A 26305-nucleotide genomic window follows, 5' to 3' on the forward strand; every position below is an offset into this window, starting at 1 on the left:
TGGGAGGCAGCAAAGAGGTAATAGTTTAAGATTAAAATTTAAACTAAATTTTAGAAATTTATGAAGTGGCTTGGAAAAGTAGAATATAACCCAAAAGGGAAAAAGGCAAGATTCTTAACTTGGGTAGAAATAATGCAGACTGCATATGGGTAAGAAAAAATGCTTAGGCAATAATTTTGGAGAAAGGATTTGTAACAGTGAGCAGATTCACAGGCAGACTGTGATTGAATGTGTGTGTAAGGAGAGTATATATATAAAAGATGCCAATAAAGCATCAGATGAAGTGCTGTGTTCAATTTTGTACAAAGATCGGGGAAAAAAGTCCAGAGAAAAGCAAGAGGAACTCAGAAAATGAAAAGGACTGATACTGAAGGACTGGTTCAATTTGGAGAGCAGAAGGCTTGAGAGATTTAATGGCAGTGATGACGTATATAAGAGCCTTGTTCAAAGAAGAAGGGAATAAACCAACTGTCCTCTAAGTCTGTGGTGGATATGACAAAAAGTAGAATCATAGAATGGTTTGGGTCAGAAGGGACCTTAGAGATCATTAAGTTCCAACCCCCTGCCAGGAGGGTAATGTGCTAAGAGTTCAGTAAGGGTGATTAAAGTTAGATATTGGACATAAGGAAACTTTTCTTTGTAAACCCAGCGAAGCACCAGGGCAAAGTTAGTGAGGCTGTGCCATCTTCATTTTTAAGAACCTGGTTTTCTGTGACTCCATAGTCCGTATGTGGAACATGGTTGCTGGATGTGTCCTCTAAGTCAGTATCTGTGACAATGATGTGATCAACGATGTAATCATCTCTCTTTCTCTTGTCTTTACTGCTTAGCTTCTGTCTGGCTGATCCTTTTCTGTTCAGCTTTTTCCCCTATTAAGAGAGTTATGAGTGTACCTTCAAACAGGATAATATAAAAAAAAGTCTGAGGCCTCTAGGGACAGAGATGGCGAAGACCAGAAGAGCTCTTGCAGATTTGTGCAGCTCTGGAATAATGGTACTGCATGCTACCTCTATCTCCCTAGAAAGCTCTGATCCTAAGTCTGTTTCCACTTATTTCAGGGTAAAACACATTTTCCTCTTTCCAGCCAACAAAGTTAAATAAAATCCATGTAAGCCAAGTTGCAGCTGGACACTGTCTGTCTCAGAAAGGCAGAAAGACTCTTTATGTGCTGAATGTTCCTCTTACTGTGCATCGAACTGCCTTTTTCATGCCTCTCATAATCAAAGAAATAATATGGTAGTTTCTGTTGTACAAAAATCATCTAATCAAATGTTTGATAAATGTATGACTTATAATTGTGTTAATGATGGGTGCTTCACTAAGCAGTAGTATTTTTGGCCTGCTTTTCTCATTTTCAGCTTTTATACTAAAACATGATTGTTTATATAAAAGTCCAACTGCTAATAGTTGTTCCATAGCAAAGTAGTAAAAATGTGCTCAAAACTACATGTACATATTAATCCATGTATATACTGTCTAGATGGAAAAGTGAAACACTCATCCAGTGATCTGTTTCAAATTAATTGTGTTAATTTCTTTTTAAGAAAGACATTTAATTTTTTCATAGTTGTCTGTTTGAGAATGAAACATTAAAGAGATTGTTAGAAAGGTTAATTGAAGAATTGCCATTGTGTGTTGAAGATACTCCTTTTACGTGGAGCTATTACATTTTAATGACTATAGTCATGCACCTGTTGAACTTGAGCAAAAAATTGTAGATTATTTAGCGTTGAAAGGCGTCAGAAAGGACTGCCCATCAAATAGCATCTAATAAGCATTGATATTTTTAGTGCTGTTCTTCAGATCTTCTATTATGGTCTTGCAGTTAACTGAGTATATTCTATAGGTGTTGAAAACAGTAAAATTACCTGACTTATTAGCTGATTTGAAATATTTATGTTATTTTTTACTTTGTACGTTATTGATAACTAGTTTTCTGAATTGCTTTTCTTAATTGCTTATATAGATTTTTAAAACATTCCTTAAAGGAAGTATCAGAAACCGTGCTAATTTAAATAAATTCTTACTCATTACAGTCAACATAAGCCTAATACGAATTTTAAATGTAAAGCATTTCTTTAATGAAATGCTACTTCTTATGGCCACTTACAGCGAATTCTAAGGGATTTTCTAAGGGATTTTGTTTCCAGTCAGAATATTACATTTAACAGATATCACCAGACTTTGGTTTTGGAATCAGGGAAAGATAGCAATAACTAAATGGGTATACCTTGGTATACTTAAGAAGAATGCTTTATATTTTGTGGTTTTGTTGTTTTTTCTTTTAATCTTGCATTCAGTATAAAAGAAACTTATTCATTTTAATGCATCCTTCTTGTTGGCTTAAAGTTGAAATAGAGTTACTTGAAAATTAATTTACCCCTCATGAATGACTGGTTGGATTATCTTTGTAGCATTAAATGTCAACCCTGAGCTCAGAGCACATTGTGTCTACGGTAAAAAGTTGTCCCTGAGCACTTAATGTTGTGTTAAATGATGATGTGTCCTTGCGAATGTATTATTAGTGTCAAGCTGTTCTGTCTCTCAAGATTGAAAAATGGTCAGTGATTTGAGCTGCCATTAAACCTGAATAAAAAAGAGAGAGGCTGTGGGGGGTTTTCATGCCTTTTTTGAGAACAGACATACTCTATAAAATAATTTCTGTTAACCTAAGACTCCAAAAACTCCATTTGGAATCACAGCAATTAAAAATAAGAAAATATCACTTCTGCTTCTCAGGAAAAGAGTGGTCATTGAATATGTCTGTGTGACATTAAGAGCACAAAATCAGCAATATATACTTGAAAGCTTGGTCTTGTTTCTGGAGACATGACCTAGAGTTCTGTCACCAATTCTCAAACATAGATTTTAACACTGTTATTGATGTGCGATTTGCTGTCTGATTCTAACTGAGTTAGACCTGAAATTTTTTGTGGAATTTTGTTTTTCTTAGGTTCCTGTAGCATCCTAGATGAATAGTTATGTACAGTTTTAGAGTTATAGTGTTATGGATATTTAAGATGTGTCATATGTGAGTAGGGTTTCAGAGTATCACTGGATTGAAATTATGTTTATGAATATACAGTGACTGGTTTAAAATCTCTCAGATATTTGATCATATACTTCTTTATACGCACCTTAGAAAACAGGTGCCTACGTACCTTTATGGTTCTGATTATGTTACAAAGTACTCAGGAAAACACTTCTTTCTCCATGCCAGGCACCTAACTTGTTGGCATTAATAAAGGAAATTTAAGAAAAATTATTCTTCTGTGTATGATAGAGCCCAGTTTTGAGAGGTCCCAGGGCATGTAGGAAAAAAAACCCCCTATATTTCCTTATATTAAAACCCAAACTAATTAAAAGTTATGAATTGTTGAGAGTGCAAGCTGGTTTGAAGTTTTTCGCCTATTGACTTGCTGTTTATAGACCCTAGTGAATTCCTTTGGTGCACTTTAGTTATTGTAGTTACGTTGAAGCAGTGTGATTTTGTGTCCAAGTTCTTACTGAGTTGTCAGTTGTCACTGAATTGTTCAGTGGTGACTGGAAAAAGGCGAGTGCTGTGCCCATCTGCAAGCAAACTGGAAGGAGGACCCGGAAATATTACAGTGAGTCTAGTAAAGGGCAAAGATGGCCATCTGAAGTACAGGATATACCAGGAGAGGCTGAGACCTGTTTAGTTCAGCTTTAAGAAGAGAAGGGTCAGCTGAGAAGTTATTGCTGTCTACAGATCTTTAATAGAAGGCTACAGGCAGGGTGAAGACTAACATTTCTCAAAGGTGCACAATGGTAGGACAAGAGGCAAATTAGAACATGGTAATTCTAATTAGGTACGAGAAAAATGTTTTTACCAGGAGGGTGGTCAAGTGTTGGAAAAAGTTGCTCAGAGAGGTTATGGAATATCCACCTTTGGAAATACTCAAAACTCAGCTAGACAAGCTGAGCTAGACTAGCTCCCTGAGCAACCGGAGCTAACTTTCAGGTTGGATCCAGTTTAGAATTTGGGTCTGTTGTGAGTGGCTCTCTTGGACTAGATGATCTCCAGAAGTCCCTTCTAACCTGAACTATCCTATGAGTCTGTAGCTTAAAGCCTCAGCAACCATAGCTAGCACACAGGAATGGGTTTGAAGAAGCAGTGTGATAATTCTGGTATGCCTTCACAACAGTGGCTCTATAGTACAGAGGCAGCTAACTGGCTTGGAAACTGCCATGACATAGCTAAGCAAAAGTGGAATTCACTGGGAACCACTAGCTAAGCTGTGATTTTAAATGCATTTTACAGTCCCTTCATGGCTCTGTGATGTTCTCTCTGTAGTGCTAGTAATACTTCACATAATTCCTTCAAAGGTAATTTGGCCATGTCCGCAAATGTCGCGAGAGTCTAAATAAAGTCATGTAGGAAACCGTTTCTCCTTCTGCACCTGTTCTTTATATCTGTCTTCCTTGGCTCAGGTTTACTCTCCTTAACCTTAGAAGTGAAACCGTCCTGCCTGAGTTGGTTGATGAACAACTCTAGGCTCTCTTTGTTGTTGAGGGCACTAAAATAGGTGCTGTCAGGGAGCACTCTAGGCTGTCCTAAACTGTCACTCACTCTTTAGAGGAGTCTCTCTGTGGGAAGTAAAGAGAGACCTAAACAAGCAATCACTTAGATCTGAAGTTGGGTGGAATGCCTATGACCACCTAAGTCTTGCGTGTGACGAGTTTGTAGAGGATAGCATGACCGAGCTTTCCTCTGTCTTGGACCTTCTCCCCTGCCAGCGAGATCTAGCTTTTCCCTTCCCCCTGTTACAGCAGGAAAAGTGAAGAGATGCTTGAAGTCAGACTGTGGAAACCCTGAAAAGTCCAGCAGACCGTTTTCTTGTTCTGTGGTGTTTTGTGGAGGGTTTCTGGAACCTTCAGTAATTTAGATCAATAATTGTAATAAGAACATTGATTTCAGCTTAACTAGGTGTGTGATTTCACACTTCCAGTTTGACAGTAAAGCTCGCCACAGTCTGTCTCTAGTTTCTAATTACCTATGTATACATTTTGGTATAGATTTCACCATCAGTTACATTACTATACTTTAAACTACTACTTGTAACTAAAATTTACCCAATAGTTTTAGTTTTATTGCACCTTAAGCGATACTTTAATGTATGAAATGGATTGCTACTGTAAGGGAAATGTCTTACTAATATTTTGATTGTAAGTATAATACCGTTGCAGAAATATTCAGGACGGCAATTTGTTGGTTGTTACGAATTATAGTGGAAGTATTGAAAGGAATTTTAAATCTGTAATGTTGAGTAGCAAATTTTACTATCTGTCAGTTTTTTTTGGCATGCTGTAAATAACTCATCTTCAAATAATTTGTCCGCGTAATTGAATTTAGATTGCACATTTCTCATTTCAAATATTTTGACTCTTATCTATTTGCTTTTCCATTGTGGCTTAATTGGTGTGGTCTATATAAACGGACAATAAATTTATATACCTTTGTTATAAAGATCAGTCAGTGAATAGAACTTGGTATTCATCCCAGACAGAATTATGATTGAATGTATTTGCAAGATTAAAGCACCGAATTTACTTTTTTCTAATTAAAGGCAATTAAAGATTTGCAGACACAAATAAAAGACAATGAATTGAGGAATAAGTGTAGGAGCAAGTCCATTTGCAGGTGAAAAGAAGTGCCTTTGAAGCAGAACCAGCTGTATTTTCATTGAAAGAATAACAGTTTAGGAAGCTTTTCTGCATGTGTTTGCTTGATAGCCTAATGTACTCATAAGCAGCTTACGCAGTACAGTATTCAGAAAATAGCAGTGCATTAATTTTTAAAGTAGCAAATGCAGGCAAAGAGCAATGCTGCCACATGATGATAATGAAGGTGGATATTGTAAAGTCTATTGAGAGAAAAGAAAGCAGGGAGCCTCCGAAATGTGAACATTTATAAAACAATAACTAGATATTCATATGATAATAAGCTTGGACAGCAGCATCAACAAAGGCCAAAGATGCAGTCCTATTTCTGCTTAAGCCTGATGAGTTGAAAAGCTGAGAGCTAGTCTTTATTCTGTTATTCAATTCCAGTAATGAGCTATTGTTAAAATGAAAGAGTTAATGTCTGGAATGGTTGAGAATCTTAGGTTTTTTCTCATGTAGTTATTCTATAGATTTGTTCAGGTTGTATCTTAAAACAGCAACATCTTTAAACACAGTCTTAAATCTAGACAGTTTTCTTAAATATAGTGCTCAGCACATCGAGCTCAGTTACACCTATAACAGAGCTTAGTATATATGCAAAAGTACAGTGTAACACATACTACCTGGTAATGCCACAGTGTTTCTCTAGGCTAGAAAAAAAAATGACCACCCACAACTTAATGAACTTGTCTAGCTTATATGTATTCTTTAGTTTAAGTTTTGCATTAGTCATGGTGTCATTGGACATTTATTTAAAGAATGCTGAATATACCAAGTTAGGTAATCTCCAATTTGTTATTAAATTATTGAATAAAAGATATATGGGATCTCAGTTTCCCTTTTGAGTAGAGAGAAATCACAAAAACTCTTGTGACATCCATAGAGTTTTAATCTGAGTTACATGACGAGAGGCAAACTCAGGTTGCATATTGTATGAATCCCTCATATTTACTCTGACAGAGACACTTCGGTGTTTTTCACAATACAACTATGTTTGGTAGGTCAAAAAGTCCCTATGTTTCCCCCTTACCCTCACCTTTTTATAGTTCTATAGCTAGTAGAATAGTCTTCATTTCTTCCTGTGGCAAAGTAGGATCTGTAAAACGGGCACAAATTGTTTCATCAGCTGCTGAGGTCATTTTGCCACCAAAGGGCTGGAAAAAACCTGTGCAAGAAAGATGGAAAAAAATGGGCTGGATGAAAAGTGAGCCCTGCAAAAATTCCATGGGGCAAAGACAACTTCAGACACTGAGATAGAAGGGTGGATATCTTTGCACATGGTTTTCGGAGGGATTGGCAGGAGGCAGGACAAGCAGGGGGATGAAGGCTGTTGTCTGTAAAAAAGTTACCTTATCATGGACTAGATATTTGTCCTTAAAAATAGAAAGAAAATTATGAAGAGCTGAGCTGAGATGAGATGAGGTGAGCTGAGCTGAGCTGAGATGAGATGAATTGCTAAAAGTAAGATTTGGTCTGGAAATTTTTGAATTCTGAACTCGGGAAAGCTCAGTGTTTGTCTTAAATAGACATTGGTTAAAGCAGGGAAATGAGGCTTTGCCTGATGAGTCCGTCTTAACTGGCTTTGATGGTCAGTTCTGGGAAGAAGAAACAGCTTAAGCCGATGACTCTGAGAGATAAATGTACCAGAAAGCTTACAGGATAAGTGATATAAAACTAGAAGACATTGGGAGTTGTGAATATACGTGTTCCATGTGGTTGAATTTGCAGACCCAAAAGAACATAAGGAGCCTGTATTATTTATTTTTGCTTGTTTTCCAGGTGGTAATGATCAGTATTCATGTGGTAGGGGCTTTGCATTTCATAGTTCTTTATAGTCCTGTATTGCAGATGTCTTTCCCAAGGCCTCAGAAAGTTCAGATGTTTTAAGAGTCTTCTAGTACAATTGCTGAATCTGGTTTTCATTACAAAGGACTGCACAGATGCCCTTTTTAAACTTTTGCACTTGGTGGACTCAGACTGTTTCCCTACCATATATTTTTTTTCCCTTTTGCCTATCACACTTAGCAAGGAGTAGTAAATTAATGGCAGGTGCATAGATTTGGAGAACTACCAGCTCTAAAGTCATTGTTAAAATAGCCCATTTGTTATATAGGGAGGTTTGGTTGTTCATATCAGATTAAACATAAATCTGGAAGTATTCTGTAGACAAGTGGAATCCAGTCTTAGCCATAGCCATGGTAATGGAATAAATAGTACCAGAGCACTCGAAACTGATGGGAAGAACACCAATAAGCTTTCTTTTTTCTAGGATTAGACTTGGTCCTACAGATAGATCAAGTTCATAGGCTTGGTCACCTGTGCAATGTTTACACCTGCTCGTTTCACCTTCACAGCTGAACCTTGGAGAGGAGGAGGGACAAGGGGCAATAGGAGGAAAAGGAGGTGGTTTTCAGTAGCCAACTTGTTTCCCATTCCTAATGGGCCTTAAAAGGCTTTCTAGTTTTCATTGTCTAATGCTGTTTGCGTCACTGGAGGGGAAACCTCTGACTGTCCTGTTTTATTTGACCCAGGTGGTAGAACAGCAAACCTGAATTATGAGAACTGAAATTGAACCAAGTCCTTGTTAGTTATATACTTCTAAACGAAGGTATTTTTTCATGCTTAAAGCATCTCCAATGGATAAATTTCTATAGTTTGTTCACAAGTAAGTAAGAACAGCTGCATCATATTATTGAAAATTGGCTCCCAACAAATAAACAAAATAATTCAAGGCTAGGGTATATCTATTCCAAATTTCAGCCTGGATAGAATTTTTGTGAGTTGTAAACTCCTGCCATTTATAATGGAAATTCTGACCGTGCTTTAACTATTTCATTACAAAAATATGACTGCAATAGTTAAGGGAGAAGAACTGTTCTCTTTCTGGTTGGATTTGTCTCATAAATTAGCCATTTTGGTGGCTCCTGCAATTCTTTCCCTAACTGTTCAAAAAATTTACTATACTCCTAATGCATCCTTTTATGAGATATCATTGACTTCTGAAGAGTAATGCTGCAGTGGTCGTGTCCTGAAAATGAGATACATCGACTGGGTGAATATATTGGAGCATCAGACATTAATAGTCATTCTTTCATCTCTTCTTCACTTCATCATCTAAGAAGCTTCCTTGGGTATATGCTTTTTCTTTTTTTTTTTTTAATAGATGTTTTCAATTATTTTTCCTTTTGTCATTGAGTATTTTCTAAGTTGTTTCAGATCTTTTGTTAATAGTATTTGACCAAAGGATGAATATATATAATCCCAAGAGTTGAGGAGAGATCACACAATGAAACCAAATTCGTAACTATGAGTTCAGCATCCACAGTACCGAGCTCCATTTTAAATATGAGCAGAGTGATAGAAAGGGTAGGCAAAGGCTGAGATGTTTTTCCATGAACCCAGCATATCACTGGAGATGACCTTTGTTTTCCTACTCATGTTGCAGAATTTTACCACTGCACTGTAATATCCCAGATTTTTGAAGGTGACCATAAAATGAGAAGATTGCACTATTGATTTTGAATGTAAGATAACATGTGGTTGAGAAAACGGAGATGTTGCATACACAAAACTACAGGGCACAGTTTTACAGAGGTTAAATTATTTAAATGTGACAATAATGAAAGCTAATGTACAACTAGGTAAATATAGTGATTTAAAAGTGGCCAAATATTTCTGCTCTAAGCATGGTTGCTCAGCTTTGGAAATAGACAAAAAGGGCAAAGGGCATGTATGCATTGTGAGAGGAGAAAGGGAAAGGACTTTTTTGGAAAGCCAAAGCAGTTGCACTGCGGCTTGTCCCCTCTAAGCAGTTTCTTCGCAGATTCCAGGTTTCCCTCTTCTCCTTTTGTCACTGTGTCTGTATCTTGACTGCTGCTGACTTAAAGAAGCATGTTTCTACAAGCAGTGGTTTTATTAGCACTTCCTTGGACTGAGCTGCATCTCTGAGTTCTGATACTAGAAAATAATGATACAGTTAAAACATTTACACTTGCAATAATGACCTGTGTTACATGTTTATATATGCCTTAGAGGTGACTAACCAACAAAAAATTATAATGAAAATTTTATTTTGATTAAAATGTGAGGGAAAAACATTATCCACCTTTAATAGACATTTTCTGTTTGATGCTTACTGAACAATTAATAAACATTGTACTAGTGGATAGCTATCTGTATGTGTATTTTGATGTCCCTCTGGAGTACTGAGTTCTATGCTGATTTGTCAGCTCTTGCTTGTTTCTGTCTGTGTTAAGGACTGTTCTTTCAAAGAAGACTGAGCCCCTGTCTTACAGAGTAGCTACTGTTTAACGTGCTGGACTGTGGGATCTTTTCAAAATGTTAGATCTGACTTTTCAACTTAAATAATTGCTGACATTCTTTATATTCTTTTTGCATAATTGTCATTAAATGTGCTTTTCTACTCTAGGAAAACAAGATTATAAGAAAACCAGGCCTATGTTAAGAGCTACAAGATTAAAAGCAGAGGCCAAGAAAACTGCAATAGGCGTAAAGGTAGAGATCTATTTGATAGCTTGTACCACCTTTGTGTATATGTTGTTTATTTTCCCCATAGATGTGCTGTGTGAATATTGATTTCTGAGAGATATTGTTTATGACACTTCCAAATCTAAGTGGAATGCCAGAATCTAAAATATTTATGATGGATTGCTTTTGCTTAACCCTAAAATACCTAGAACAGTTGAATTGCTAAAAGATTTTAAGTAGTCCACATCCTTGTTATGCTGCATAATTACTTTAAGGTCAATAAAGTACCGTATGCTTGGAAAATTGATCTTTTCAGGGAGCCATGCTACACACAGAACAAATGCTTTAACGATTTCATGTAGTTATAAAATTTACAATAGACATCTTCCTTTTTCCTCTTCCTATTCTATACTTAGTAGTAATTTAAAGACTGGGTTTGTTAAGTATTGTAAATTATCATCATTATTATCTCAGTCTTCACTCTTGTGTACTGACTCTGACTTGGAAAAGAAGGCTTAAATAACAGCAGAACACACAGAAAGGTACTGAACTTTGTTTTGGAAGTGACCCTTTTTCAGGCAGGTATAAAATATAATAATGGCTAATTAATAATAGCTATAAATATGAGTAAGGAGGACAATTAGGAATATTTTGTGCTATCTGCTGCCCAGTGTGTCATCAAAACAGAATTTATCTGAACACACATTGTTTATTTAAGATGCATCTAGAATTTTTCCCTCAAACTTATGTTTTAATCAGATTGTCAAACAGTCTAGCAGCAAGGGTAAAAACTGAGCAAATAAGAAATTGATCAAATACGTGGGTATTCTAGTGAAAGACACTTTAGAAATGTTAAAAGAACATTTTCTTGTTTCTGGCAGATGAGAAATCAATTTTTTCAAGTTATGGCTTATAGCAAATGCCAAGGTATTACTACCAAGCTGTAACAGCTGTTGAGCTGCCAGATGATGTATTTGGTTGTCTTCCAGAATTTGCTATTATAATCACAAAACTGTGCTTTCTTTTTGCTTCTGATTGCTGATCTCGATCAAGCATTACCACGCGATGCAGTATGTTTTCACAACATAATCTCCTCAGTTAGTGCTGTGTGTCAGATTTTAATGAGAAAAAGTAGATTGCCTTTTTTGTTTAAAGGATAGATTATTAACCTTTTGAATTCATTTTTTTCCTTACTTTCTTATTAAATTTTACTTTTTCTTTTCATTTTAATTTCAATGACGTGACCTTTTGAAACTGATGTTCTACTTTGAGGCTTTTACTGTATAGCCTAGTTCTTTTAAAACATGCAAGTTTTTTGCGTGTCTTTCACAACTAAGAAAAATATGAACCTTGGTTCTTCAAAACCTGATTTATTTCCTTATTTTCTTAAGTAATTCTTATTTTAAAATGAGGGATAATAGGAAACCTTATGTGCAATCATATGTAGAATGAAATACCAAGTGTTAGTGAGTAAAGAAATAGGAATGATGAACAAATAAGTTCATGCATGTTATAGCAAAACAGAACACCCATTGACTTCTAGGTAAGAATGAGTTTTGTTATGAAGGCATACACATGCTTTTCAGGTCATCAGTTGTTGTATTTCTGGGGCATTTGCGGTGTGCAATGTCTCAGGTTTGCAATTCTGTCTCTGGCTTTAAAGAAAGTTGTCTTTGAAATATTGTCTTTTGGCTGTAATATTTTTTGCAAACCTGGACCTTAAATAATGTGTGTGGATCATCCACAAACAGATCACAGTCACTTTGCTTTGCTCCCTAATTGCTGACAAAAGTTGACAGAGCTGGGAAGGTAAGGGAGACTTGACAGAGTGGGAAGGTAAGTTGGGTGCCTTTCCCTCCGAGTATGTGCTTGTGGAGGAAGGAAAGCAGGGCCTTTGTATGCATCCTTCTCACTGAGGCTGCTTGATGCCAACAGTCTCAGGCTTACTAAATGTTACAATACTTCTACCAGAATATGGGTAATCCCTGTAGAATAAAACTCTGCACTTCTACTGGCAGACCCTGCAGCGCTTGGTATGGAAGCAAGGCATATTTAATATCTTGGGGTAAGCTTGCATTTCTTCCCATCTCACAGTGACGACTCTTCACCCTGCTCTATCCCTCCAGTTCAGCAGAGCATCATCATGGGCAGTGGATGCACCTGGAGTGCCTGCAGGGAAATTGCCCTCCCTACCTGAGGAGAGGGACACGGCTGCTTAGGGACATGGCTTCTTTCTCCCTGTTTTGAGAGCCCATAACCATCTCTTGGACAGGGCTTGTTTTGCTCAGTCCACTGTTAAGTTCCTCCAGCTGTCCAAGAGCAAACTTCTTACGTTCCTCCACACCTATCCCAGATACATCTCTGTTGTCTTCTGGATAAATTTTGAAATAAGATTTTCTTGAAGTCTTCTTCTCATTCCTCATGTCTGTGGCTGTCAGAAGAGTCAGCAGACTTGAGGTCCCATCAGGTTATATGGATTTATGAAACTATTTTGAGGCTTAAGTGTACATTCCTTTAATTGTTTCCTATTTTTCAGAGATTTTGATTGTGCCCGAGCTCTTCCTTTGGGAAGATATCGTCATAGTTGTCACTTAATATTAGCAAAGTTTTCTGATGGTGATAAGCTATATGATGCAGGCCCCAATTTTGTGCTATGATGGTTGATTAACTTCACTCTATGCTAAGGAAAAAAAAAAGTGGTGTAACTGCAGTGCAGTGCAAAAAGTAGGCAACACTTTAAATAGAAAGGTCCAAAGTTCTTATAAATCTTGGAGAAAACACATGCATATGTGTATGTACCATGTATTTTATTTGTTTATCCGGGTTTCAGTGCATGATGCAGTATTTCAAAATATATTAGCTATTTCTTATAAAAATCTAAGTTGCAGCTAATAAAAATATTATAGAGGAAGGATATCCTTATCATACATGTAAAAGTACAAGCTCTCTGGGAAAGACAAATGCTTTTATAGTTCTGTGGAATAGCTAAGACAATACATACCATACTGGCACTTAAAACAATAGGATTTTTAGTGCTCGTTGATACCCCTAGAGTTGTTTTGTACTGGTGTTCTGTAGAGCTTATATTCCTGGATGTAAAAACTAAGACTTGGTGTAGTATTTAGAGGGGAAAAAAAAAGAGAGGGCTAGAAAATAGTGGAGGGATTTTAGCCATTAATTTCTATGAAGATAATGAAATTCAACTTATGTGTTTCACCATGAGAACTGACAACATTTGCTTAAAAAAAGGTTCTGTAAATGACATAAAACTTTTCAGAACCAATCCCCTGGAGATCCCTTACATTTCATCGTTGGCATACTAATTAGCTTGTCTTGTCAAACTTTGATTGCCTTGTCATTTTAATGCAAGATTTAAAGTAACAAAGTTTCTTTCAGTCACTGGCATTTAGTACTTTTTAATTTCCCCAATGAAAGATTTTATCCATGTTGATAATGTCAGAGAGGCAGCTAAACACTAATAGGTATCAAAAGTTAGTTCAAGCAAGGTGACCATGCTAGTACTCAGAGTTAATGTTTGCTTTTTAAACGTGTTTTAAAATTACATATCATAGCAGAGCTATTGTGCTGGCTCTGTTTGCATATATGACACTAATGCAGACCAGTGCCAAAATATATGGTGTCTCTTGGAAAAGAAGGACCCCTGCCTTGAGAAACCACTTGGAGAGAAAACAATATGCTGTATGTCTCCTAGTGTTTGGATAAGACAAAATTCTTTGTAGCAGTGCCAAAGAGAGAATCTCTGACCCTTCTCTGCATGGTTGTTTTGTTGTCCCCCTTCAGGGTGCTCGTGCTGGTGGAAGCCCACCTGCTCTTCCTTACCAGGTGGAGCAGCAAGGGGTCTGCATCATTGGTGCTAACTCTGCGCTCGGTGGGTGAGGAAGAGATGCCAGCAGGAGGGTAACAAGCAGAAAATGGTTTGAGGGATGTGGAAGCTCAGCCCCAGATAGCTGAGGCAGAGGCTGCAAGCAATGGGAGTTCTTGGGGAAAGGTTTTTACACAGGCTGCAAGAATGAATCGGTGGTCCATGGGACAGATGATGAAGTTTTCTCCCTTGCTGAAAGTTAGACAAAAATCTGAACAGTAGTATTTTACACCCACTTGCAAAAACATAATCAGCTGCAGAATACTTCTCCATAGAGAATTATCAGCAACACAGCACATTGATAGAGTTAAGGAAATAAAATCTCCTAATAAAGTGAGAGCTTACTGTCTGTCATTCTTTTGCATATCTACTTAATCTATTGTGTAGCTAGCTACTTCACTGTTAAGAGTTTATCTCATCTGGAACAAGTTATGTATGAATAAACAAGACATTCCTAGTGTGCTTTGGCAAAGGATATTCTCTGAATTCACACTGTTCATAATCTGCTAAATTAGTGAACTACAATTGCCAAGATAAGTTGGGAATATAGTTTCATAGCTTTGCAGAAATTAAGGACACAAGGGACTCTTAGATCATTTGATCTGGCCTTCTATATGTTACAGATCATAAAATTTCATCCAAATACTTTCTAGGAAGTCCAGGCACTTTATAACAGCCAAAATACTGTGTCTTTAAACCAGCTTATGTGCCTCACATAAAGAGCAGGGCAGCTTAATGTGCCACCAGTGAACCAAATGTAATATTCCCAATGATCCCAGTAGTCTGACTTGGGCCCTGACTTCGAAATGGAAGGGAAGTGAAAAAAATGTATAAAGAGAAAAATAAAATCGGATTGCTCCCTTCTGACCGTGGCCAGACTGCTACATTTAAGTACGATAACCATGGTGGTTTGACCATGTGAACAAGATGCAGGAGCTTAGGGGAATTTTTCTGCATCATCTTGGAACAATAGGCTTTGGTCTTTACTGATGACCAATCCCTAACAAAACCTCAAATCTTAGGAATGAAATCAATACAACTAGGGGGAAATTTCCTGAAAATGAAGAAAACTTCTTCCGATCCTATACAAAAAAAAGTCCGAAGCACTGAAGCATGAGCTGCCATTACTTTTAACAATCTGGTACTTCTGGGGTTCAGAATAGAGCAGTGAGCATGTAAGTGACCCCAGTCTGCCCAGGGCTCTGATGGAGAGCATTCTGGAGGGCTGAGTTTGCCAGTTCCAAGGCTGGCAAGCAGAACCTCCTTTTCACACAAGCCCAGGCTGAAGTATTCTTCCCAAGAGTGAGATAAAAATACAGTTTTTTGGAGATATCTGACCATAAAAGACTCACAGCCACGAAAGACCATGTTTTCCCCAAGAGGTAACTGGAATGTTCAATCATTCTTGCTCCTAGGAAATGGCGTCTTATTTCAAGACTGAGCTTATCAAACCACAGCTGGACCTTGAGAGGTTCTTGTAAACAGGATAGAAGGACCCCACAGTGTGAAATGACTTACTTAAATATGAGTGATTTAGTCATGTGCTGTAACCAAACTACCTCTTATTCTTCTCTATGGTAAAATAAATGCTCATCATCTCCCTGCTGGAAATCCCTCTGCCTTTGCACATCTGGAGATCAGACTGAGGGAGTGGTTGCTCCTTAAATCCAAAGACCTTTTAAAAATCAGTCTTTCAAGGCAGAGTCCTTTGCTTTGTAAGTACTATCTATATCTTTGATACCTGTGTATATTGATTTGCATTTAGCTAGATTGAACTGAATCCTCTTGCTTTGTGATCGTATAGCTGGACCTTTTAGATGACTATATAATAGTATGTTGTTCTCATTATTTGAGACAGTGATGATCTTTGTTGCATCTGAATTTTCTACAGTAAAATTTTATAACATAAAAATTACTGATAAAAGGTAATAAATTTGTTCCTTGTATTAGATGTAGAATGTCCTGAATTAAGGAAGTAAACATCCATTTTTAAATATTCAACAAAAATGGTCACAGTGAATGTCCAGTTAAGGTCTTCCAGTTAGAAATTATATGAGATAAGAAGGTTGACTGTCAAGTCCATGTATGTTTGTTTTAATTCCACAGCTATCCTTGGTAAGCATGGTTTTCTTTTCATCTCTTTTTCAGAAATAGCTAGAGATAGTTTAGCATTTAAAAGACAGCAATTTTTGTCACTCTTTCACCTTATTTTAAGCTGGCTTCAGGTAAAAAGTTATCGTTCTCTTTGGAGGACGATAAAAAATATGTAGAAATCCAAAATTTCCCAGAAGTATGATATTTCTCTATATGTTTAGGAGATGATGCTGCCATACACAGTGTCCAGATTTGTGTTATAATAGCCAACGTTTTTTCTTCAGCCCTATTTTTTCATCTCCTGATTAATCTCATTTAGATCCCAACTCTGCAGCTTGCTCCATCAGGGTGAATCTGAGGACATTATTCAGGAATTTTGGTGTGAGGCACATAAGACTGACAAAAAATGTTAGGAGAATTAAATCTACATTACGCTGTAATGGTATGTGTTTCTTTTATGGAAATCTTTCTGAAAAACTTAACCAAGCTGAAATCAGTAGGGTTCTACAGACATTATTCTAAATGTAAGTGAATATAATAGCAAATTCTGTTCTTTTTTAAAGCCTTCTTTGACTGCACTTTGGGATTTGAGACCAGGGATGTTATTTCCTAGTGTTCTGTACTATGTTATAAAAGAAAAAAAAGGCGAAAAGCCCTGTGATCATTTTAAGTTTATTTCTATAGGACTTTTTCTATATTGGTTAATTATTCATGATGAAATCCTCTGAGTAAATGGATTTTGCAGAGGGATGATGGGGATGATCCATAAAGTGCAAGAGAAAGGGAGCTATATATGCCAAGCGGGGAGTATTTTAACATTTCATTTCTATGCATGGCTTAAAATACAAATAGCAAAGCCTGATAAGTGTAAAACAAATTAAAATGACAATATATACTGTTGTTGCAAAGACAGAATAGTGTTGTAGCATGTCATTTGCTATTTACATTGCAAAAATTATGCTTATAAAAGTTCATAAACTGGATGCAATTCTTAAGATTTTGCATATCCATAGCCGAGAGCCAGGTGTCCTTTGTTAGGACATTAATTTTAGATTTTTGTTACTCTGCCTTCTTCAGTAACTCAAAGTTCTTGCATAATTCTCAAACCTGGAATTATTTAATAAGGCTTTTCATTCCCAGGGTTTATAAATACTGATCCAGTCACCCGGTTCCTAATGCCTGTGTTAGGAAAGTGGTATTGTTATCTCAGTATTTTTCACTGTAAAACTTAGGCAGAGGAATTAAAGAACTACTCCTGTCAAAGCAGTTACTGGGCAGCCTGAAAACAAAAATCAAGATTTTCCCAGTTCCGTTTCCTAGAAAACAAATCTTTAGTGTGGACATTCCCCAGAATTTTGCTGCTGCTACCACTGCATTTTGTAAAGGAGACTGAGGAGAAGGGAGAGGAAAGGTGAACCTATTATAAAACAGAAAGCATGGCAAGCATGGCATCCAAACAAGGGGAAAGACTTTTTAATACTGGAGTGAATTTGCTCTCTGTGTCAAGTGTGAATGGTGCCTGCATTGTATGGTTTTGTTGTCCACTCTCCTGAGCAGATGGAGCTTGCAGTTGTATGTCACTTGTTTATTACATCCTCTTAAGATTAGTAGCTGTGTGGCCAGATGGGTCTGGGAGCACAGCTGTGGATACAAGGAAATAAATGAAACCTGTCTGATGCTGCCATGCCCTTTTGTGAGATACTGACGTGTTGCAACTGCAACAAAGCCCAAATCACTTTCCTTTAATATATTAGTGAATTAGATGTACTTTCTTTTTTTTAATCAAATTATATGAAATAAGGAGGATGAAGTTCAGAGGATGATATAATTCCAAGAGGAACATGCAGTTGATATTTGTAGCAAACAGCCTCAGCAAATATACAGGAGCAATTTCAGTGTGGTAAAATAAAATACATCTCAATTAATCATCCATATAAAATGTAAAGCAAAGATTTCTATAGAACAAAGACTCCTATAGAGCATACGCCAACTAGGCAGTAGTATTTCAAAGTTTATTAGATGGCATATGTTGAATTATTGATCCAACATTCTGATAAACTATATAATGCATCCATGTAAATGCAAATCAAATGCTGTTCTATAGAAGAACGCCAGATTATGGGCTAGAATTTAAAAAAATGAAGCTAGTGCAATTTTAACTCCTTCATGACAGTGGATACACAAAATTGGTCACAAAGCCACCACTGATCTACAGATACTGGATGGAATGCACCTTACATTGCAAGTTTCCACACTGTTTACCAGCTCCACTCCTCTTCTAGTCTAAGGAGAGAAACAGGCATTTTTAGGAAGAATTTGCCTGACCTGAAGACACAATGGATCTTACAACAAAGAGTCAGATTCTTTCCTTGGATGGTAAAGGGAGTCTGATTGTCTAGGTGCAGTGTAGGCATCTTCTCTCAGTCCCACTGGCAGAGTAGATTTGATGCGGTGTCTTCTGTACTGATTCAGATTAGCTGTTATAAAGTCATTGAACTGTTTTTCTTCTCTCCTTTTAAGTATACAGCTGGGTTGTTCTGATGCAGATGGTTTGTAGGTAAACATGGAGCTGAGATTTGGAGGGAGGTTGTTACTCCTTTGTGTAGAGAAAAAACTTTTTTGGGGGATACAATCTAACCTGTTTCTTTTGAGTGCCTCAGTGTATGATGTTAAAAAATACATCATGATGACAAGGAATGAAGCAGTGCATGTTGTTAGCTGTGAAAGTGGCACTTTCTGTGACCTGAAGGAACATAAGGATTTTTCTCAAATTTATATTTCTTCTTTCATTGTCTATCAAAATGAGAGTCAACACTATAGGAAGCATGCTGTCCTTTCCAGGAAAATAAAAACTTAAAAATTTGGATTACTATTACTTTGAAAGAAGTAGGGTTATAAAGACAATGATCCTACTATGTTTTATAATATCTGGGATCTAAAGCTGGAGTTAAAAGTCCAGCCTTAAGATAGAAGATGAAAATAGGCAGTCACATAATCAGTATGACGTGTAGTGCAAAAACATTTTTCTGCTTCTGAAAGCTGCTATAAATCATGTATACTTTGGAAGACTCTTTTATGTTAATTAAGGAAGATGCAGCAAGTTGCAATATTTTATGGGAAGAGAGGCAAGTGCAAATTGTTGTGCTTTTTGCCTTATTGCAGAAAAGTTTCGTCCAATTCTGAAGGATTTTGAAGCTCCATATTGTAATGCATGCCAGGAGGTTGGGAGGTAGAGGTAGCAATTTTCATTGACTTCCACCATACTGTGTTTGCTTCATTAAAAAATTACAAATTTGTTGGCAAAAAGCAGTAACATATTGCTAGAAAACATCAAAATTCACAGTGTAAATTCATAACTTAAATTTGTGTTCAAAACTGTGGTTTGTGAATTCTGTCTTTGCTTTTGAAAAAGAAGGAATAGCATAATAAGAGGATGTAAAGCTCTTATTTCTAGGTCTGACCAAAGATTTGTAAGTCAAATATCCTACTTCCAGCCATATATCAGACTCCAAATAAGTATGTCAGACCAAAATCTTTATTGAGTCAATGGACATTGTAACATTTTGAAATGGTAATCACAAAGAAGAAAACAGTAAAGTATCAATGACTTATGCAATTATATATGTTATTTTGTTCTGTGTTACAGAATGGAAATAATATTTAATCCTGATTTATCTGAAAATATAGTACTTTTTAACAGGTTTTAATTTCTTTTTTCTTATTTCTGCAGGAAGTTGCCCTTGTCCTTGCAGCTATACTGGTATTTTTGTTTGCTTTCTATGCTTTCTTTTATCTTAACATTTCCAATGAAGTTGACCTTGATCTGGATCCAGATGAAAACTAACAGATGCAATGAATCTATCGTCAAGATTTCTTCAGCTTGAGCAAGACTATGTAGGAACACACAGTCCCTTTGCTGTGAGACAGTAAACGATGCCATTTCTTGCAGTCCGAAGTTTTGCAATTCATCAGTCACTTCTACATTCCAGGTCAAAAAAGAGAACACTTATGCCTGGCAAATGTCTTTGGTTAACACCAAAGCAGGGGCAGCAGTACAATACATGAAGTTTAATGTTTACATTATTTTTTTCCTCAGGCAGAGAACTTTGATATCAAAAGACAGGTGCTATTATTATCATGGGTATTGATGCTGACTTCGTAGGAGGAGAGTCTGCCTTGACTAAATTTAGAAATCAAAGCTTCCTAATAGCCAAATCATGTTCCTTTTACTTCCTCAAAAGACAGCAGAAATGCCAAATAAGAAATCTTCTCTTTATTGGTACTTAAAATACGTCAAAAAATATTCATCCTTTCTCTCCCTTTTAATCCTTCTTGTGCATGTGTTGACACGCGCAAGGACGAAGATGGAAGACATTATAAGAAAAAAATATCTTTTTAGAAGCAGTCTGTCACTTCCTATATGGACTTAATTTCATGTCATCCCAGATTCTGTGTGCCCATATATCTGCAGTAATCTTTTTCATTCTTTTGCCAACTGTTCAGCACACATGTGTTCTGTCAGAAATGGCACCTGGATGACAGAAGCTCTAACATTCGCATATGCCTCTGAAACACAGTTCTTTGCCTCCTGTGCTGTCTGAACTAGTGTAAATAGAAAGTTCAGTTGATGTTGGTTTTAATTAGTGTATTGCTTTATTACTAATATAAAGTCAAAATTGTATTTTAATTATACTCTTCCTGCTGGTTGTGGTATGAACTTGCTCTACCTGTTAAGGGGATGTTGTAAAAAAATTGCTTTCCAGTTATACAATCTTTTTAATCATCAAACTAATGTAAGAAGTTGTAACTATTAAGAAACTTTTTTTTTCATGGATTGTAATAATTGGGAAAAATATTGGCCCCATGACATCCTTCAGTTCTTGCAAAGTACTTTTCAGAATATGCACTGTAGATAACATTTCTGATCCCTTTGATAACCATAAGCCACTTGAAGAAGCTTGTATGACAAAGCAGCTGCAGGGAGCTGTAAAATTCTGGCTTTATCCAGTTCTGCTTTGGCTTTGGCATATAACTGAGCTTGTGGTTTTAAAGATTCAGTTTTGATCCTTTTAAAAATGTGGTCAGTCTTTCTCTAGTTTGGATTCACTTTGATACCAAGAAAAGCATAGAGACATGGATGCTGAATGTGGCAAAGGAGTTAGGCAGATTGACTTCCAGAAAAATTTCATTAGCAAACTAGCTTGGCTGTATCTTTGATACCAATTTCAGGGATAAATCATAGGTTTAGTTACAACTGAGATATTCACTGATTTTTCCAGAAATGCCTGACTAAGGTTTCTTATAGTGATTTTGAAGACAAAGGGATATAAATCATAGCAAATATTATAATGGAAAATATTTTTATTTTAAATTGACGTAGTCCCACTATCACCACTTAAGGAACACAGATCAGTAAGGTTAATTTTTAAACCATATACATTATGAGTCTCTAAGGATCCACTTCATGTCTGTCATACTCCTCGTTCACTTTATGCAATGCAAAATAACTCCTCTAGAAATTCAGAGTACATCAGTCTTCTGAGAATAATATGGAAGAGAAGCATATAGATATATGTGCCAATGGTTTTCGTTTTCTAATTTTGGCTGTTACAAACACAAAATCTTATGCATTCATATGACATAATCCACTGATACTCGCACACATGATTAAACACTTAGCAACATGTGACATTTATGATGAAGCATTATCTGACACATGGCCCGATTTTCAGTGGAAAGAAAGGCAGATCACAGGCTGTCTTCTTGGATGTGACATGCCTTTTTCTTCACCAGTGTCACACCACATGTCACAGAAGCTGCAGACCTCTCCTGTTATTTTGCATGAGCAAATTTCTTGTTCAATAAAAAGCTGGAAGGATTGCTTTCTTAATGTCTGCACGTAGCTCCCTGGGTGATGTGTTGCCTGAGAATGATGCAGGTTGTCTCGTAATTTGCTTTCTGAATCAGTTATGTGAAAAAGAAAGCTATTCTTACTGTCAAATTTATGAACATGAAGTTCCTACAACAGGAAGATTGCATCTCCCATAATTATGGCTTATAGACATATCAGAAGTATTGTGTATGTGTGACTGAAGCAGCTTCCTGTTTGTGGCTTATCAGTCCATATTGCCTACAAGTGCCGTAGTTTGCAGTTTGTCTGTTGGCTTCATTTAGGCTAGGCCTTTTCTTTCACAATTAAGATATTCTTATGTAACAAGAAAATTTCCTTTTGCTTACATAAATTGGATAGACATGTTCAGCATACATAGATATACATGGCAAATATTGCAGCAAATAGACTTTTTCTCTTACCAGCACAATAATTTCTAATGGGAGCATGTCAATAGGTTTCTTAAAGCTCAAAGCTCCCACTTCTCATCAAATTATTCATCCTTGGTTTTCTAAAAGGCGCAAGCACAACAGTATTGGCAATGAGTTCTGATTCTGAGCTTACTAATTTATGATTCCCCTGAGTTCACTGGAATTGCAACAGATCTACTCCAAGGGAAAATCAGAATCAAACCTGAAGTTATTTCTGCTTTCTGGAGCACTACATTGTCCATGCCTGATTTTTAAAGTAGAGACTAATTTTAATCTTGGAAACCAGTGGTTTATTTTGCCCTTAATTACATCTGAGATTAAATGCCTCTTGTTTTTTGAGCCACCTATCTTTGTATGAGTTTGCTTTGTGTCTATTTTCATAATAAATGTATTTTTACTATTTTTGTGCTCTTATTAATGTTGGGTGTGTCACGCTGAATTATATATACATTTGAAAGGACATTAAAGCAATCTAAACAGCACAATGTTCAAGTGTGAGCAGTGTTACTCACCATTTTCAGAGTATCTGGAGTATTCTAGGCAGTTCTAACCCCTAAGCTCGTATTAAAACTAAGCGTAGCCTATGAATACTTAATAAAGAGAACTGCCCTTGGCATCCTACGGAATACCAATAAAGCAGATTTCTTTCTGCAAAGTTGTTCCATGTAGCTCCTATCAACTTCAGACAGTGAGTAATACTTCTATGTACTTGTTTCAAAGAAAGATTGCAGATCAAACCATTTACACAGTGGCTTAACAGGGCAGTTTTTTCAAGGCTGTTTACCTCTGGGGAAAGGGTAGACATCAGTATTGTTGTTCCTCTCTGTTTATGGAGTAAACTTAATTTCTTTCCAGCAGAGGTTGTAGAAGAGATGCTTATTCTGGGTCTTTCCTCTTTCAGTGGGAGCAGATGTCCCATCTGGAAGAGTCTCGGGCTAGGACAGTCTTCCAGCAGTAATTTTGATCAGTAAATCTTTCCTCAGCAGTTTTCATTTTCCCTTTGGTCCTACAAAAGCAGAAGCAACATGTAGACCATCTCAGGACAGAAGCTTCAGTATGGTAGTTTTACTGCTGCTGCTGGTGAACATTGCCAAGGAAAGGCTTTAACTCTATTTCCTAGAGTCCATAAATATATTTTACTGAAAACTTAGGAGGCATGTTAAGCATTTCCTTAATGAACCCTAGGGATATATTTAAACTTTTCTTGAAGAACACTTTATTTAAAATTCACTGTTGCATATCATATAGACATCATGTGATTCAGGATCTGTCATAGCTCATTCCATGCATCAGACCAGCTGTAGCAGGGCCAACACATAGACTATGAGATTATGCCACGACATGTAACTGCAAACATACACAACACAAGCAAACTCGTCTGTTCATTTAGGTGTCATCTAGAGTAGTTCACCTAACAAGTTGTGGTTGAAAACAAACAGTTTTTAAACAGCCCTACTAAATGAAGGCACAGTGAAAGCCCTACAAAACTGCTTATCCCATTTGTATGAAAATTGCTATCATGGAAAAGGCTTATTTGCTGACTTAGGGCCAAGTTTTGAATGCTGCCCTTTCAGAGAGGAAAATGTTTCTAGCAGCTCCCAGTTGAGTGATGATTCATTTTCCTCTACTACGGGATTGTATTCGTAAGGCACAACTGAGCCAGTTGGTGAGGGTCAAATTCTCAGTACTGTAAAGGACTGTACTTGAAATAAAGACTAGATAAGTTAGAGTGCCAGCAAACAGGATACTACAGATCTTGGTTGCATTTCAAGTTTTACTTACAGTAGCATAATAATTAGTGGTGCTTATGACTAAGAAAATAACAATATGGCACATCAATAAGACAGCAGAAATGTGATGTTGGAACTGCTTCTTAAAAGATTTTGTAGTGGATTATGCTTGCACTTTGGGAAATGAATCCATGAGATGAATAAACTGGCAAAGATTGCGTGTGATATATGCTTACAATATTTTTCCCTGAAAGAGCCAACAGAGATATTTTGCAACACTTTCCCTCATCATCCTCTTAAGTTTGCTGTAATGCATTCTTTTGTAGATGTATTTCTACACTTCTCCAAAAGTGAAAAAAAAAGGTTTTTTGCTGTTCATCAATGCTTTTAAATGTCAGAATCCTCTACTCTTTCTTTTATTGTCCCCTTAATCACAACCAAATTGGTGAGGAGACAGCCAAAATGTGAGGTACCAGTGTCTCTCAAGCAGATGTCACACCACTATTTTTTAGCTTGTTTAAATGAATAAACATGTTAAACTGTGAAGTATTACATTTTAGATTTTTTTCATTAAAAACAGAACAATCTGTTTACTGTTCTTAATTGAGACAACAATCCCGGTGGTTGCCAGTTTTGGCAGTTGTAATGATGAGCTATAAATACTGGGACAAATCAACTAACTGGTGATTATGAAGGGTAGTTCAAGTAGAAGCCTCATTCTGCATGAATACTTTTTTCAGTGCTATATTTTTTTCAAATTTCTATAATTGTTACACTGGTTTTGCTTGTTAAAGCCACAAATAAACACATGCCCAAACAATAGGCTTGATTCTGTTGTCTTATTCTGAATGATTGAGAAAGCAGATAAAAGCTGATAGCCCTGCAGCACAGTCCCTGACTTGCCCAAATTCTCCCTAAAAGGTGTTTGTACAGGTCAGTTATAAATGTGAGTTAAAAAGACCTACTCTTTGCTGAACCTTGGAAAAAATGAGCTCTTTGAGAGTTTTCCATTTCATAAAGAGACTGTAAGAATTTTAAAGAGCGTGTCTACAGGAGGTGAGTATCGAGCTTGGTTACAAACTGATGTCATTCTCCTATCACAGTTTCTCTGGGAATTAAATTGGAAGAAAACCAAAGGAAAATGGCTAATTCTTCCAGTACACAGCCACCTCACAACTCACTGTGTGGCTCAAGAAGAGGGTAGAAGAAAAGCTAATTCTGATATCAAATCAGAGCTGCCTCAACTTACAGGTTTTTATAGAGAAAAAAGACCAAGAGGAAACAAAGATGTCTGAAATGAAACAGTTCTTCATTGGATCAGTGCTTCATTTGTTAAAGTAAAGAATAAATGGGGATTTACACAAAGCATAGGTCAGGCTAAACGCTATTGCCTTCATGTAAAAAATGTCACATTATATCAAGTTAGGATAGCTTTGTTTGTCTGTTATCCACTTAAATGTAAATATACTGATATTGGCAATGTCCTCATTTCTCTAGAGAAGCTTTCTTCTGTTGTACTATCAGCAGAGAGGAGGGACAAGGAGGGAAATGGCAGGGGAGACCTTTTGATGATGCTGCACTCCTAAAGCATCATCCTTGCTCAGTGGGGAGCTGATGGTGTTTAGGGTAGGACTGCAGTCCTGGATTTTTTTGGACAGGCTACAAAAAGAGAACAGAGCAGAGCTTAACCTACAGGGCGAGTCTCCTACCATTACTGGTGCTTGATTTGTTACCACAAATAAATAGAAGCTGAGATGTTCAGGCTTTTTACTTTTATTTATTAGGTTCTTAGGGAGGTACCAGAAAAATTGGGGGAGGGGGTTGGTTTGTTCTTTTGAAATTTGTTCCTGCATAGTTGTTTCTCTTAATATCTGTGGAACTGCTTTCCAATCAGACAGTGCCAGGCTCATGCCTACTCCTTTTGCTAGGAAAGCTGTAGTTATTATCCTTTTGTAAGGAGGGGCTGGTGGGGGTCACCTGCTTTCTCCCCTGCTCTCTCCTGACTGAAGCTGAAGAAGACTCAATAAATTTAGCCTTTCCTGCTTGAGGAGTCTTCAGAGCAGCCTACATGGTGAAAGTCAGGTTTTGCGTCCTTATTTGCTTC

General features: G+C 36.8%; 1 protein-coding gene across 1 annotated transcript in view; it reads left to right on the plus strand.

Moving 5' to 3' along the window:
- The window catches only part of TRIQK (triple QxxK/R motif containing), a 60835-nt gene extending 35803 nt beyond the window's left edge, over positions 1-25032 (plus strand). The window contains exons 3-4 of the mRNA XM_054059398.1: positions 10115-10200; positions 19881-25032. Coding sequence (XP_053915373.1) covers positions 10115-10200; positions 19881-19994 — 200 coding nt within the window. The 3' untranslated portion in view covers positions 19995-25032. The remainder of the gene's footprint in view (positions 1-10114; positions 10201-19880) is intronic.
- Positions 25033-26305: the final 1273 nt, after the last annotated feature.

This window comes from Cuculus canorus, chromosome 2, assembly GCF_017976375.1.
Source record: "Cuculus canorus isolate bCucCan1 chromosome 2, bCucCan1.pri, whole genome shotgun sequence".
Taxonomy (NCBI): domain Eukaryota; kingdom Metazoa; phylum Chordata; class Aves; order Cuculiformes; family Cuculidae; genus Cuculus; species Cuculus canorus.